The 14,905-nt window shown below is 48.2% G+C and overlaps 1 protein-coding gene and 2 non-coding genes across 4 annotated transcripts in view; all 3 read left to right on the forward strand.

Annotated features, from left to right (window-relative positions):
* The window catches only part of LOC144141120 (short-chain dehydrogenase/reductase family 16C member 6-like), a 62,664-nt gene that overhangs the window by 37,719 nt on the left and 10,040 nt on the right, over positions 1–14,905 (forward strand). For both annotated transcript variants that reach the window (XM_077672646.1, XM_077672645.1), the window contains exons 2-3: positions 5,199–5,441; positions 12,755–12,861. In XM_077672646.1, coding sequence (XP_077528772.1) covers positions 5,199–5,441; positions 12,755–12,861 — 350 coding nt within the window. The remainder of the gene's footprint in view (positions 1–5,198; positions 5,442–12,754; positions 12,862–14,905) is intronic.
* Positions 8,867–8,939, forward strand: Trnak-cuu (transfer RNA lysine (anticodon CUU)). The gene has a single exon. It is a non-coding gene; the product is annotated as a tRNA-Lys (tRNA).
* Positions 9,500–9,572, forward strand: Trnak-cuu (transfer RNA lysine (anticodon CUU)). The gene has a single exon. It is a non-coding gene; the product is annotated as a tRNA-Lys (tRNA).

Raw genomic sequence — 14,905 nt, forward strand, 5'->3', positions numbered from 1 at the left:
ATAAACCGGCCTATGCCCTCGCGGTTACCGGACCTGACATCAACGTCCCGACACACACTGCCACCATCTCCACCTCATGTGCAACTACGGCGGAGGAAGCGGCCATTGCCCTTGCGCTCTCCCAGAGCCCCACCCCAATCACCGTCCTATCAGACGCGCAGCAGGCCATCCGGCACTTCTACAAAGGCTGTATATCCCCCGTAGCCCTCACAATTCTTCTCCAAAGCCCCCCGACCGACCCCGTGCAAATAGTGTGGACCCCGGCCCACACCGGCATAGGTGCTAACGAGGCAGCGAATGCACACGCTCGAGCTCTTACTTCCCGGGCCGCTGTTTCTCGTACACCTACACACGGGCCTCCCGAGACCGAGACCTCCGAGTCTCTCCTCAGTTGCAAGGAAATTACCCTTCATTACCGCCTCCTCCGCCCTACTCTCCCACCCCCACAGCCACATCTATCCCTCGAGGCTGCCCACAAGTGGCGGATACTACAAACGCACACGTTCCCTCATCGTACTCAACTAGTACATATGCATCCGCATAATTCCACACGCCCCACTGCCCCAAGTGCGGTCAGCTGGATACTCTGTATCACTCTCTTTGCGAATGTCCTGCTGACCCATACTCCCCCATCCCCTCCTCATCCCACTGGGAGCAGGCCCTGGGCAGCTCCGAGGAGTCCAGCCAAGTGCTGGTCACCTCCCGAGCTCTGGCGGTCGCGGCGGACCTCTGGTCTTCCGCCACCCTCCCTCGGTAACCCGGTTTTTTAAATAAAGTTTTGTTCACTCTCTCTCAGGAGCGACTTCCTGTCATAGCGGCCGCCTCGGTGTTCGTTTTGTCGAAAAAGAAACTGGCGCAAATAAACTAGGCCGAAATAATTGATTGATTGTAGGGTTTAACGCGCCGACGCAACGCAGGCGATGAGGCGCGCCGTAGTAGAGGGCTCCGGATTAATTTTGACCCCCTGCGGATCTTTGACGTGCTCCGAAATCTCGTACACACGGGCGTTTTTGCTTTCTGCCTCCATCAGAAAAGTGGCTGCCGCGGCCGGGAATCGAACCCGCGTCCTCGTGCTCAGCAGCGCAACGCCTTAGCCACTGAGCCACCGCAGCGGGTAACTAGGATGAAATAATTATTTACGCTGCCACCGACCGTTTAATGGCCCATTCTATGATTAGTTGGCTAGTAGGCACCCATAACAGCGAAAAAAAAAAACATTACGAAAATTCGTGTCAGTACACGACTGACACGAATTGGATCCCGTGTCAGTACAAGGATCCCATCTGGATCCCGTGTCAGTACAGGGATACACGGGAGGATACTCTATTGGGATGTTTAATGTACTGTCGGGAGAAAAAGTCAGGATTCCACGCGAGCAGCTTCTGAAAAGCAGCGCGTCTCCTTCACATGAGTGTGGGGCCTCTGAACTCTAACACTGTTTAAACTGTACATTTTAATTGTGCACCTGTTCGTTTTCTTGTCCAAGCAGAAGCGCACTTTTTTCCCGCACTTTTTCGCGCACTTTTTTCCCCACTTTTTTCTTGTGTTTGTTTCTCCACTGTGCATCCTTCCTCTCTCTAAAGCTCTAATTGCTGATTTTTTCCCGTTGCTTCTGTCGGTAGTGTTTCTCCCGTTAATTTTAAATACTGACCTTTTTGTCTTTTTCTGGTACAGCTGGCCGCCTTGCCAGTGTCAGATTAGTGTGCATTTGTGTTGAATGGAGGTGACCGAATGTTTCTACTTCGAATATTTCTCCAGTAGTGCTTGCTATGAATTCGAATGACAACAGAGTTTTACCGTTCGAGCTATACTAAGTTTAAAAGGGATAGAGCAATGAAAGTTGGCTCTGCCGCACAACACTCACTTCAGTGCAATGCAGGCCGCGTGGCGTGCATGGGTTGGTTTTTCTGTATGACACCGAAGCTGTGCAGAAAAACCGAACACGTGCAAGCCTTGCGCAAAACAAGTGTATGTTAGCCGAAGTGGAAAATGTATAAGCCAATAAGAAGTTCCTTCTCAATGTAGTGGTACGAGAGAAGAATCAAGAAAATACTTTTTGGTTTGCAGTAATGTCATGTCATACACTGGCATACCTAGCCACTTTTCAATGACTGAAGGGGCCAGTCAAATATAACTGAACTCAAAGCATGTTGAAAAACTCGGAATTTTTCATGGCAATGTGGGTTAAATTTTTGCTCTACTCGTTTGCCACCTTGTCTTATTCTCTTATGTTAAATTTTTGGTGTCATTTTTGTATCAAGCACTAGTACACGAACGCTGAGATGTGTTTTGTCCTGACTGCCAAAGTTGCCTCGCTTTTGGTAGCAACGTTTTAGAATACGTACAACAAATATATTGTTATCTATAAATATTCGATTCGAAATACTTTATGGCAATATGTGGCATATTATTCTTTTGCTGTTTTGCCACCTCGTCTTAATTTTTTATGTTGACTTTTTATTGCCATTTTTGTATCAAGCACTCACACACGAACACTGAGATGTGTTGTATTTTGAGTGCCTAAGTTGCGGCGATTTTTTGGTAGCAAGCTTTTTGAATACCTAAACACACTAAAGCAAATATATTGGTATCCGGAAATACTCCGTGTGAAGTTAGTTCTTGCAGTTCGTATTCGGTTTCTTGTACCGAATTTTAGGACACCTTTATTGTATACCACTAGAGTGTGGTCCTACTTATCACGTCTTAATTATGTCTAGACAAGAGCATTGTCGGCGGAATCCTTGGGATTTCTTGGTGGCTTTTTAGAGGGTACAGACGGTGTAGTGATGCGTTATGCGCACACAGGCGCGCTTACACGCACAATCCACGAAGTACAGGTGAGAAAACGAGGTTTTGTTTAGCTCGGGGCGGAGAGGTTCACCATCAGAAACAAATAACGATAAAAGAACGAAGACGTTCACGGTTGGCTTGAAGCAGATTTTCTGCAGCTGCATGCGCGCTGCAGTAACAAACACAGTCAGTGATCACGCCGGCGCTCGCGCGTCACGTGTGCCCGGACGTGTACGCCAGTGACGTGTGTAGTGTGTGCGGGTAACATCGCGCAACTCTGGCCCACATCCTGTGGGACTGTGCAGTGCACCCCGTGGAAGCTGCCGACCTCTACGGCCGGCTGCCGGACCCCCATAACGAGTGCCGTATATTCGACGGACCTGGCCGCACAAACTCTAGCCGTCCAGCAGCTCGAGGCTGCTCTCGCCAGGCAGAAGCGGAGCGAGTCGCAGACGGGGGGGAAAGGGACGAACTCCCGAGCACCTTTCGCGCACCGCTCACGCCGACGCCGGCGGGGCCTATCCCGAAGACGTCGTGAACGTGGGTGGGATGTGGAGGCTCTGCGCATCCCGACCTCCCACTCCCTGCTGGCCATAAATAAAGTCTCTCTCTCTCACTCTCTAGTAAAAAGACATGAAACAGAAGGCCAACCTTTTTCAAAGAAAGAGGGCTCTGAGATATTTGAACGCTTTTCTAAAGAGATTTATAGGCGTAGTTTAAGCCCTGTGGGCAGAGATCTGTCTCATTTAAACCGGGTGGTGTACGAGTGGGTTGTAAGAGCGGCAATGGCTCGTACTTGACGTGTGTTGAGACGATCGAGCTTTGTGACTTTTGATTTGAGTGTGCTGTTGGGGGAAGGGGGGGGGGGGGTCCTGCTCGTAATGCGGTGATGAAAATGGTTACTTAAGCAACAGTTTTAAATCTGGCACGTAACAGTTTCATGATGCCTTGGTATTGTGCTGCAAAAAGAAAAGTAACCTGGTGGAGTACACCTCGATGCATTAGAGTGGACGTGACCATGTATGCGCAATCACAGTTTGGCTATTTGTAATTATGTACCATTTTTCTGCGAGGTATAGTTCGAAATGATTACGTCTCCTTTGAAGGTTTTGATTTGAATCTGTAATTATGTCACCTTTTTCTCGAAGTATCGTTCTAAATGATCCCGTTTTATCTGAAGATTGAGATTTGACTAATGATGTGTCATTTTCCTGCAAAGTGTATAGTTCCAAATGATCACGTATTTTCTAAATACTGAAATTCTAATCTCACTGTCTCTGTTCATTGTCTAGATGCATAAGTTAATGCGAAGCGGGCTGGCCAGAATAACAGTACAATTTAATCACACGTGTGACACCAGTAAAAGTCGCCGTTTTGATTTATGGTCGGAACATCACATTTTCCGATTAAAAATGGCTCAGGTTCAACTTTTTAAAACGTAAATACCGTGTACGAAATCAAAGACTATGCACATAGTTTTGTGACAGTTTGCTTTTACTCGAGATTTCGCACCCTGCCATCTAGCTGCATCTACTGCATCATTGGACTTATGCTTTCACTAGCACTGAAGGGCACGCACAGGCTGCCGAGCCAGTGCGCCGTTGATGGTGAGACTGAGGGACCAAGCGCCGGCGAAGCAACCTTTAAACCCTTGCCTAGTTACGCGGTTCTCTTGCTCGAAATCGCATGCCCATGCGGTCGAGCCAGTGCAGAGCGATCCAGCGAAGGCGAAGCAGCCGTTTCACCATCGCCTAGTAACGTTGTACAGCAGCGGCAAGGCTTAGCGCTTGCATCCCTGCGGCTGAAGGTCATTGCGACGCGATGAATGACATTGAAAGATGTAGCGTAGTAGAGCGTTTGCTCTAAAACAAAAACAGCTGTGGTCTAACCTAGGAATATTTAGGGGCGAAGTCCCTTAGGGGCTGGGGCTGGTGGCGTCTCCTGTCGTCGTCGTCGTTCGTCTCATGTAGTGACGGTACTAAGACACCGGTAAACCTGTTCACGCCTCGTGCTAGAACGTGACGCGTACTAAAAAACACCCGGAGACTCGTTTACGCCTCACGCTGGAGAACTTCGTAACGCGCACAGAAAAAAAAACAAAAACACCAGAACACTCATTTACGCCTCGCGCTAGAGAACTTCGTGCTTCAAAGACAAGAGAGTTTTACAGCAAAGCTGTATACCTCTATCCCCCCCCCCCAACGATTTCATCTCCGTTGGCAAAAACGTCAAGGCGCCGAGGATACTTATACACTGCATGCTTCGCCACTCCCCAGGTTTCACGTTAGTGAAGATGACCCTGGAGTGTTAGTCCTCGCATGTGTGACGTTGATCCCAATGATCTGTTCGTGTTCGCGGGTCTTGTGTCGAGCCTAACCTTTCGTTACGCCCACGCGTGCCCACCGCAGGAGAACAACGAGTTCGTGGCGAACGAGGTGAAGCAGGAGATCGGCAGCGCGCCGCACTCGTACCAGTGCGACGTGTCGGACGAGAAGCAGGTGCGGCAGCTGGCGCGCAGGGTGGCCGACGAGGTGGGGCCCGTCGCGGTGCTGGTCAACAACGCCGCCGTCACCCAGTGCCAGCCGCTGCTCACGCTCAAGCCCGACCAGATACGGCGCACCCTGGACGTCAACCTGCTCTCCCACTTCTGGGTATGCACGCTGTGCACTCCTTTAATCCCACATGATTCACCGTTCCTTTCGGCAATAACACTTACTGACTCCATATTCAGACTAGTTGGTCGAAAATAGCCCGCCTACTTTATGCAAAAGCATGAGATAACCCTTCGATGCCCAAAACTTTAGTTTGTTGCTTAGGAATGTGCAAATGTTTATGATCTAAAAGAACCTCCCACATCACAAATATGAAGTAGGAAAAAAATTTGGTTCATTAGTACGGACACTGGGACCCACTGGGCACTGAGAAACACTTGGCACTGGCTGCTTTGATATCAGTTGAACAAGAATGCTACATTGATTAGCACGACTTATGCTCCAAGTGCAGACAATAACGTAAACTTTGCATTGGTATAATTTGTATTAAAAACGTAATCGCACAATTTCGCTTACCTGTCACTAGCCCATTGAGCCCCCGGGCTCGATGCGAGTTGCCACGCATAAACAAGACTTTTTTTAGCACACAGGAGTACGTGCTGCCATCTCTTTTTTTTATTTTTGAAGGCCCGGCAACCTTTGTCTGCCAACAGGTGGTTTTATATATCGAAACTAAACCGTCCGAGAGAAAAAAAAATAGTTTGAGTTGTTACTCCTGAGCAGCATTGGGAATCAAAGGGTTTTAACTCTCTAGGTTGCAAGTACAGCGTCCCTGGCACATTGACGGCACAGAAAATGGCCGGTAGATGGCACATGAATTGACCAACAGCTCAAAGAATACAAGACAGGGTCATTGAGTTGAAAAGAAAGCTGGGTAAATTTGAGTCTCCGTAGGAATCGAAACATGGACTTCGAGAATGGGGGATTGGCACACCGCCGGTGCCACCTTATTACGGTGGGTCAACAGCTGTCTAAAGGGGGACGTTGTGAATGCGTTCTGGCTTTCGGCGTAAAAAATGTCTGTTTGAGGCATTTTTTGAGAGGCCTGCGGGAGTAATTGGAGTGTTGTAATGACTGAAGTAGCCGTTAGGGGAGGGCCAAGCAAGTTCCCGCTAAATGTCTTCTTTGCTTGGCGATTCCAACACGGCTTGGTGCTGAGTAATCGTAACCGAGACGAGGAGAAAAAGACTGCGAAACATATGTAAAAACACGGCTGTAAGGAATGGGCTCAAAGAAGAGGGCACAGCATTCTAATCTTCATTTAGTCCCCTCGACAGCCTTGAAATTAACTTCCTCTGTGATACCCTTAAATTCTAGGGCTTCCGGAAGCCGAATATTCTCTTCATGTAGATTTGGATGGATATCCTCACATTCTAACACTATGTGCCGCATAGTTTCTGTTTCTTTTCCGCAGACCACGCATACCCCATCACTTTGTGAATACTTCCCCACAAAACTCTTAGTTCGCAGGCAACCTGCTCTAGCCTCAAAAAAGCAAAGCACTGCCCTGGGAATTATCGTAGAAATTTTCCTTTTTGATGTTCAATTTCTCAGCCCTGTACATCTCTAACGACGTTTTAGCTTTCATTTTTTCCCTCCTTTTATTCGTTTCAATCTGCCTTGCCTCTTTTTTGGTTATACAACCAACGCCATCTGATGTCCAAGCGTGCAGACTGTGATTCCGTGAAGTTCACCTAGCTGTGTTCCTATTAGCCGCAGGTCAGCCCCTGTACGCCTCACAAGCGGAATTCGCGGAGGATGCTCGACCGCTCCAAGCATTTCGCACTTTGCCGCAGCAACAAAAAAGGCCGCTTTGCCGCACGAGCAGCGCCGCATTTGCGAATTCGCAGGGGGAATCGCGCCGTGTGGAATGGTATTCTATTTTATAACTTGACACCAGCTGACAATTCAGTTCGATAAATTTCGCTAAGCTTCATTTTACCAACTAAAAATGAACCGAAATGTGCCAATTAAAGGTGGTTTGTACTCTATTTTGCGTTGCCCTGATATGAGCGCACAGCATCCACGTTTATTTTGTTGTTTCAAGGAAGCAACTGACGAATTTCGAATCAAAGGCCATAAAGGTAGTGTCACCTATTGACGTTTTTCGTTGCGAAATAGTGTCACAGTTCTACTGGAGAGCACTCTTTTCTCTTTCGTCGAGGTCTCTTTCCATTCGGAAGCCAAAATGTGCACGCTGTTGGGCATGCGAATATAGTGGCCACTTGCGTGGCGGGGATTCTGGGTTGTATTGAAGTGGTTTAGCCATGGTTTATAAGTTCTCAGGCATCGTCTGATCATGTTTTGGTATTGAGAATGGTGCCCATTATTAAATATCCTATTCAAGATGCATATCAAAGTGGTGAGACGTATTAGCTTGAGGATCAAAAAACGTTTCGAATAGGGTGTATTCACAGGGCTTTGGACCGCGCGCGCCACGACGCCATACGTGCGTTTGCAACCGGTCGCGCAGGCAGCACGGTTAACGACGCGAAACGTGGTTTGCGGCGTGGTGTTGGCAAGAACGTTCGGTTGGATGGTGTTTCTTCTGCGTTATTATTGGGTTTGCGAATGCCTTGTCGTAACGACTAGCTAGCATTGTTTTCGCTTCCAAATTCCGGACTGCGCTGTCCACGTCTCCTACAACCGCATACGCAGAGCAGGCCGGACGACGAAAGCAAGCGCGCCGGGTATTTTTTTAGATGCGAAGCAGCTTATGGTCGCGCCTGTTCCCTTCACCGTTGTGCGGCGTCCACACCCCCACTGCGCATGCGCATCCTCCTCCTCCTCCTCTCCTCTTCTTGCCTCATCTCCTCTCCTCTCCGAAGCTCCTCTCCTCTCCGGGATTGCGCAATGAATGGAAACACCTGCGGCTCTGCGCGTGATAATGCGAAGCAGCTTAGGGTTAGAGATGCGATGGTAGCCGCTGCATACTCCGCTGGGGGCGCCACTGTAGCTCCGCGGTATAAATGACAACCAATGGGAACTTGAGTCGACCCCATGGCTGCTTCGGATACTACTCAGGGTTCCCCTACGGGAAGATGGTGAAATTTTTTTTCTTTTGCTCTGCGCGGAGCCAGGCGCAGAGCCGAGCAAAGACCGCTAATGTCAATGTAGGCCATCCCCAACCTTAGAAGCGTCCAGTAAGTTTGCGTAGCCGTTACGGCATCTAAGAACCCAACACATCTGTCTAGACTTTGCTTCACGGCACATACCCGCTCACAACACCACCAAAAAATTCAAAGCACCGATGCAAACACGGCAAAAACAACGGGAGGCTGCGTAGTCCAATGCACCGGCTCATTTCACTAAAGAGGGGAGCGCCGAGTCGTGGCGCCACCCGTCCAGCTGCCCGGTCCCTATAGAATGCGACTTTGGGGAAGACCACGTGCTACTAGATCACTAAAGCTTGACTTTGGTCTAGTGGGGCACGCACGACACCTTAGGAAACAACGAGAAAAACTCGGACACAGAGAGGGCAAACAGACACGTTACCAGGTTTCGATGCGATTCCAAACCGCGTTGCCCGGCTAGCTCAGTCGGTAGAGCATGAGACTCTTAATCTCAGGGTCGTGGGTTCGAGCCCCACGTTGGGCGCTGTTTTTTCTTATTACTGCTCCACTTTTACCTGCTTTGATAAAAAGTCATGTGAATATCTGTGAGGTACGCGAGAAGATTGCTGGACGAAATAGCGTATAGATAACTAAATAACAGCGTCCTGTCTGTTCGCCCTCTCCGTGTTCGAGTTTTTCGCGCTGTTTCCTAAGGTGCCATAATAGATCGCACATACAAGGATGTTCACTTTCAATACCTCGCGCATTAGAACGCCTGGCGCTGCGAAGACACGCGGAGCCTCGGGAGTTTTCGCTAGCGGGCATAAAAAATGCACAGAACGTTAGCCATATGAGCTTTGCTTAAAAATGTTCGAATCTTCCTTGGGCTGACTAAGAACAGCACGGGACACGGCAACGATTCCCAAGGAGATAACAGAGGCATTGAAAAATTATTTTCCCGCCAGATTCTTTATAATCGAGGCTATCTGCATAGGGCTTAGTCAAGGTATCTGAAAAAATCGCAGCGAAAAGATAACTAACGAAAGAGCTGTGGTCCTCCACTGTTGACCGATACCAAGTTTTGATACGCTTCCCGACTGCGTCACCCGGCTAGCTCAATCGGTAGAGCATGTGACTCTTAATCTCAGGGTCGTGGATTCGAGCCCCACCTTGGGCGTTGTTTTTTAAGTGCAGAGCACTTTAGGCGCTCGCCTTGTCGTCGTAGTCGATTCGCGGCCGCGGTGGCCGCGCTTCTGATGGAGGCGAAAAGCAACAACGCCCGGGTGTATGAGATTTCGGCGCACGTTAAAGATCCTCAGGTGGTTAAAAGAAAATCCGGAGCCCTTCACTACGGTGCGCCTCATCGCCTGCGTTGCGTCGGCGCGTTAAACGCTACAACCAACCAACCTTGTCGTCGTAGCTCGCACGCTGGACCCAAGTAGAGCAACAGGGTGTTCCGTTGTAGCGCTGTCGTCGTGGCGTACCCCAGAGGCTTCGAAAGCCAAGCGGTTTATATAGTCATAAGCGTTCGAAACTCGTGAACCGCTGGCGCATCTCATAGATCTCCCCTTTGTTTAGCGCAAAGAAAACTGTAGGTACATTTAGGCAAAATATACGTAATTAACCGGCAGTGCACGCATTTATTTAGTTAGGAACGCTGGTTGAGTTGGTTTTTACGATATTAAGGGAAAAAGCGGCCGCGCAAGAAAAAAATGGCGGGTTCGAAATGACGCAGAAAAGCTCCAGCCGCGCAAGAAAGAAATTACACGTTCGAAATGACGCAAGACAGCTCCAGCATGCGAAATTAAAGCAAGTACAAAAAGAACAGAACTCCCGCTGGCGCAGTTTCAGGCAGGGGACGCGCGAGCACTGCAAAGGCGGGAAATCTGAATTGCCTGGGGTGGTAGCAGTGAGCAGATAACGGTGCTATTGGCCATTATGGCGAATCACTGCTCTGCACTTGCGACAGCTTTCACATTGAGTGGAACGGCTTTAATTCTTTGTTACTGCTCCACTGTCACCTGCTTTGATAAAAAGTCAGGCGAATACCTCTGAGGCACGCGATACGATTGCAGGATGAAATCGCGTATAGATAACTGCCTACAGAAAGCATAGATTTCGCAAGTATGCCGGCTCTCCATGCTAGGGTCAAGTGGAACGCCGCGTGATATACGTTAGATATCTCTAGAACACTTATTCTGATGTAGGGTCTGCCAAAAATGCCGTTTGCCCCCATACTCCAGGGCTATGTGAAAGTAAAAAAAAACACAATAAAAAAAAACCACCCTTCAAGGATACTTAACCGGCATTCCTCCCCTGCCACGAGCGGTGAGGTATTTCTCAACAAGCTCCTAGCAAACGCCGCCTACACCCTGCACATAATCCGAAAATGGCTCTCACCCAACCTGCCCCTCAAATGTACATTTTGCAATGCCCTCACGTATATCGACCTCAACCATCTCTTTCGAGATTGCTCCTTCTTCTCGCAACATCGCTCAGACATCATCACATCTTTCCACGCGCCCGCAAGCACTCCAGAAGACTATTACACTATTGAGAAACCACTGCTGCACAAAATAGGGCTGTTTGCCGTCAAAAGTGGCCTAGCACGGGCAGTGTAGCCGGGTTGACTCGGGTCCCGGCAGGCTGCCACGTCCCTGTAAAAGACACAGCATTCCCCTCCCCTACTCCCCTTCCTCTTCCCTAAACCGGCATTTGGTTGATTGATTGATTGATTGTGGGGTTTAACGCACCGACGCAACGCAGGCGATGAGGCGCGCCGTAGTGGAGGGCTCCGGATAAATTTTGACCACCTGGGGATCTTTATCGTGCGCCGAAATCTCGTACACACGGGCGTTTTTGCTTTTCGCCTCCATCAGAAAAGCGGCCGCCGCAGCCGGGAATCGAACCCGCGACCTCTAAACCGGCATTTGGACCTCCTTACCAATAAAGGTGCTACTACTACTACTCACCTTTTTGTAATTACGTAGTTCACAGTGACGTTCTGAATAGTGCGAGATTCCCGTCTGGTGCCACCAATGCAGCTGGGCTGGTCTTCCGTCTTCACAGAACCGGAAGGCCTCTAAATGTTTTTGATACATCCCCGAATCGGCCGTCTCGCACAGAACACAGCACAGTAGTGTTTGCTCGTCGCACATTCACACTTACAAATTTTTGAAGCTTAAAGGTGAAATGTTTCCACGAAAGCTTGAATGCTTCATTGCGTCGCTTTATAGGTTTCCACGACAGCTTGCATACGTCATAGCGTCGATTTCCACGTTTATACAAAAGCTTGCATACTTCATAGAGTCGCTTTCCATGTTTCCACGAAAATAAGCTTGCATACTTCATAACGTAGCTTCATCCTGGCCACTGCGCACGTTGTTTCCACCGATGTTTGTGACAGCCGCCACAGCCACGCGACCAATGTTTCAGATAAATGTCCTAAATCTTCAGTCTTGTGCAGGACGGACGCCGGTCTTTCATTGCGATCTTGGTAACTGGGGGTTCTAGTCGGCCACATTAAATGATTCGGAGTTTTGCCAAAACTAACGTTAGAACCAATTTCATCGCAGTGGGGCACGCAGTAGGGGCTATATTAAAATTGATCGCATACCGATTTACATTAGCATGCAGCACTCTTGGTACTGAAAAGTGTGCTGAGCCGAGCAAGTACCCTCCAACTTTTCCCAGTGTTTCTGTGTTCAAAGTAACACAAAAACACTATTTTCACTCAGGAGGAATAACTACAACGGGACGGAGTGCTCCTCCTTGTTGTCCTACTCCTGGTTGTCATCCTCCTGGTTGTTCCTCCGGGTTTTCATTGTTTCTTCGCGCTTCGTTTCACCATGAACCCTTAGCAACTCGCCCAGCTTTCTTTGTTACTATTTTCACTCTTGTTCGTTGCATGGAAGTTTCCCGACTTTGCACAGAGCCTCGGAGAACACTCCCCCACTCCCTTAGGCCCCCAAAAATAACTTTTAGGCAATCCTGCGTTCAATCGACAGGGCTTAGAAGAATCCCCGAAGGTGGAGTAAGTTTCTATGAGTGAAAATTTGACATCCACGTGAAATGCAGCCGTACGGGCACTGAAAATGTTATGCAGCTTTCTCTGAAACTTCGCGGTTGAAGAAAAATTCGTCCTGGTCCGGGATACTGTGGTCGTTTTTTCATCACCGCTCACCCCTAGTGAAGGTGCGAGACGTGCAATATATGGCACTTTGTGGAACGTTGCCGGAATGGGACAGGAAACACTGTTACAGTCGGCATTTTTTGCGACGAAAATGTCCGAAGAGGCACAGGTCTATTCGACTCCTTCCTTTTGGCGGTGACAATAATTTTTCCTGTTTTTCATTGCAGATGATCCAGGAGTTCCTGCCTGGAATGCTTGCCCAGAAGGAAGGCCACATCGTTGCAATATCATCAATTGCCGGATACTTGGGAACAGGGTACCTAACAGATTACTGGTGAGTGTGAGTAATATACGCAATGACCGTACCGTTGACTGGCACCGTAAAAGTTTCGGGATTGCACTGCCTGAGACGTACCACACGTTCAGAAGGAATTTTTGTCTCCAAAAAGTTTCCGAACATTGCTTGCACTTGGTAAAAGGGAAGCTAAAAATAAGTACATGTCTGGCAAGATACGATCCTTTTTAACGTATAAGCTATGGATATTTGCAGTTAAAAAATAAAGGACGCTCCCACTAACGCATAAGACTTGAAGGTGGTGAAGCTGTACGCAACCTTAGCTACTTTTACGACATTTTAAGTCCACGATTTCAGGCGATTTTCTTCTTCGCTGCTGCAATCATAGAGTTTCATACTAATATATACTAGAGGTAAATCTGGCGCCACTGTCTAGGGGAGCCGCGCTTCAGCGAGCGTGCCGTCATGTACCGGGCAGGCACGTTCCACTTGTCCTTGGCATGGCTCCTAAATAGGCTGAAAAGTTGCCTCTGGCTAAAAAAAAGCAACAATATTACTGCGGAAAATTAATCGAATTTGTTCTGTTATTATAAAATAAAGCTCCCGAAAGATTTATTTGTCAGGGATTATTTAGAAGCTTCCTGGAAGATTAACGAAAAAAAATGTTACCCCTTTTGGCTTCAAGACGAAAAAGAAGCCATGTAGCTAACCAAGCCAAGGAGGCGAGGAACGTCGCTAGCGCGCAATGGCGCCGCCCACGGCGGCCTGCGAATGCAGCGCCAGATTTCCCTCTAGTATATATTAGTATGAAACTCTATGGCTGCAATGACCTTTACTCCATCATCGTTGCTATAAGTGTGAGCTTCATTTATTTTTTAGAACTCATAATCATTGGATATCACCTTGGAGGGGCATGCGCTATGACGTGTCTTTCTTTTTCTGAGCATGAGTTGCCACGATTACTGCGAACGCTGGAGTTTTTTGGTCAATCTTGCCAAATCTTCTGAAGTGGGTATGCTTGACTTGCACACGTGCGCCGGGGACGCTGGGCGGTCGCCGAGAGACACGCGCTCACGGACGCTGGGTGTTTTCTTGGTATTTGTAACTGCGGACACGAAAAATTACATTTGCTAAACAGCTTCGCTGTTAAAAACCGAGGTACGCCTGTCTTATTGCAGTTTTTGTTTTAGCTAACACCACTTGCCAGGACAGCTTTAACTACATTGTTAGACAAAGCACTGGGAGCAAAACGTACTGCCAGTAAAGTATGGCACATTTCGGAATTCCCTAAAGTGCTTGTCTTGTAGTGACGATGCTACACCACTGATTGGCTCACTGGTGACTACAGTATAGCGTTGTGCATAAAATGCCAGTCACTGGATGCAAAATGAAAATGTAAGCGTTTTGAACACGACAGTGTTTTATTCCGTGCTTCAGGAAGATTTCATATACGTCATATCCGTCACGGAAGCGACGCCAGTACAACGAATCAAGCGGTCTGTAAAGGGTGCACCCCTGCACACAGGGTCTTTTTGCGGGGAAGCAACCTTTTGTATTAAAGAGCACGTTAAACTTCGGGTTGTTCATTGTCGGGTTGTATATTTTGACATGAAAGGGTTTTATGCCGGGGTACACCAAGATTTCACTTACGTCATATCCGTCACAAAAATGACGCCAGTACACCTTTGCCGAAGCGACACGCCAGCAGGACGTCGCTCGCGAAGCACACCCACAAGACAGCCACCAACCCGCAAAACATGCTCAGCTGCAGATTTCACTGCACATTTCACTTTCGTGTTTTACAGATTCCTATGACAGAGGAATCAACCACAGTTTTATAAGACTTTTTTTGTGTGCTGAAAAAGTTTTTCAGTAACCCTTGTTTTGTGCGGAACATTTTCACTTTTAGGTTTCCTTAGCTGCGCTGAGAGAAAGGTAAAAAAAAAGGTCACAGAAATCATTGTTGCCCGGCATAAGCTTTCCGAGCTATCTTTGGTGTAGTTAGAAAGAAAAGCATTCAGTGATATTTTTATCAAAGAATGGTATGCATACCAGTGAGCAACAAAAAATTTGTCTGTGCGTC

Source organism: Haemaphysalis longicornis, unplaced genomic scaffold (assembly GCF_048455015.1).
Source record: "Haemaphysalis longicornis isolate Haplotype H1 unplaced genomic scaffold, Haemaphysalis longicornis Haplotype H1 scaffold_6, whole genome shotgun sequence".
Taxonomy (NCBI): Eukaryota; Metazoa; Arthropoda; class Arachnida; order Ixodida; family Ixodidae; genus Haemaphysalis; species Haemaphysalis longicornis.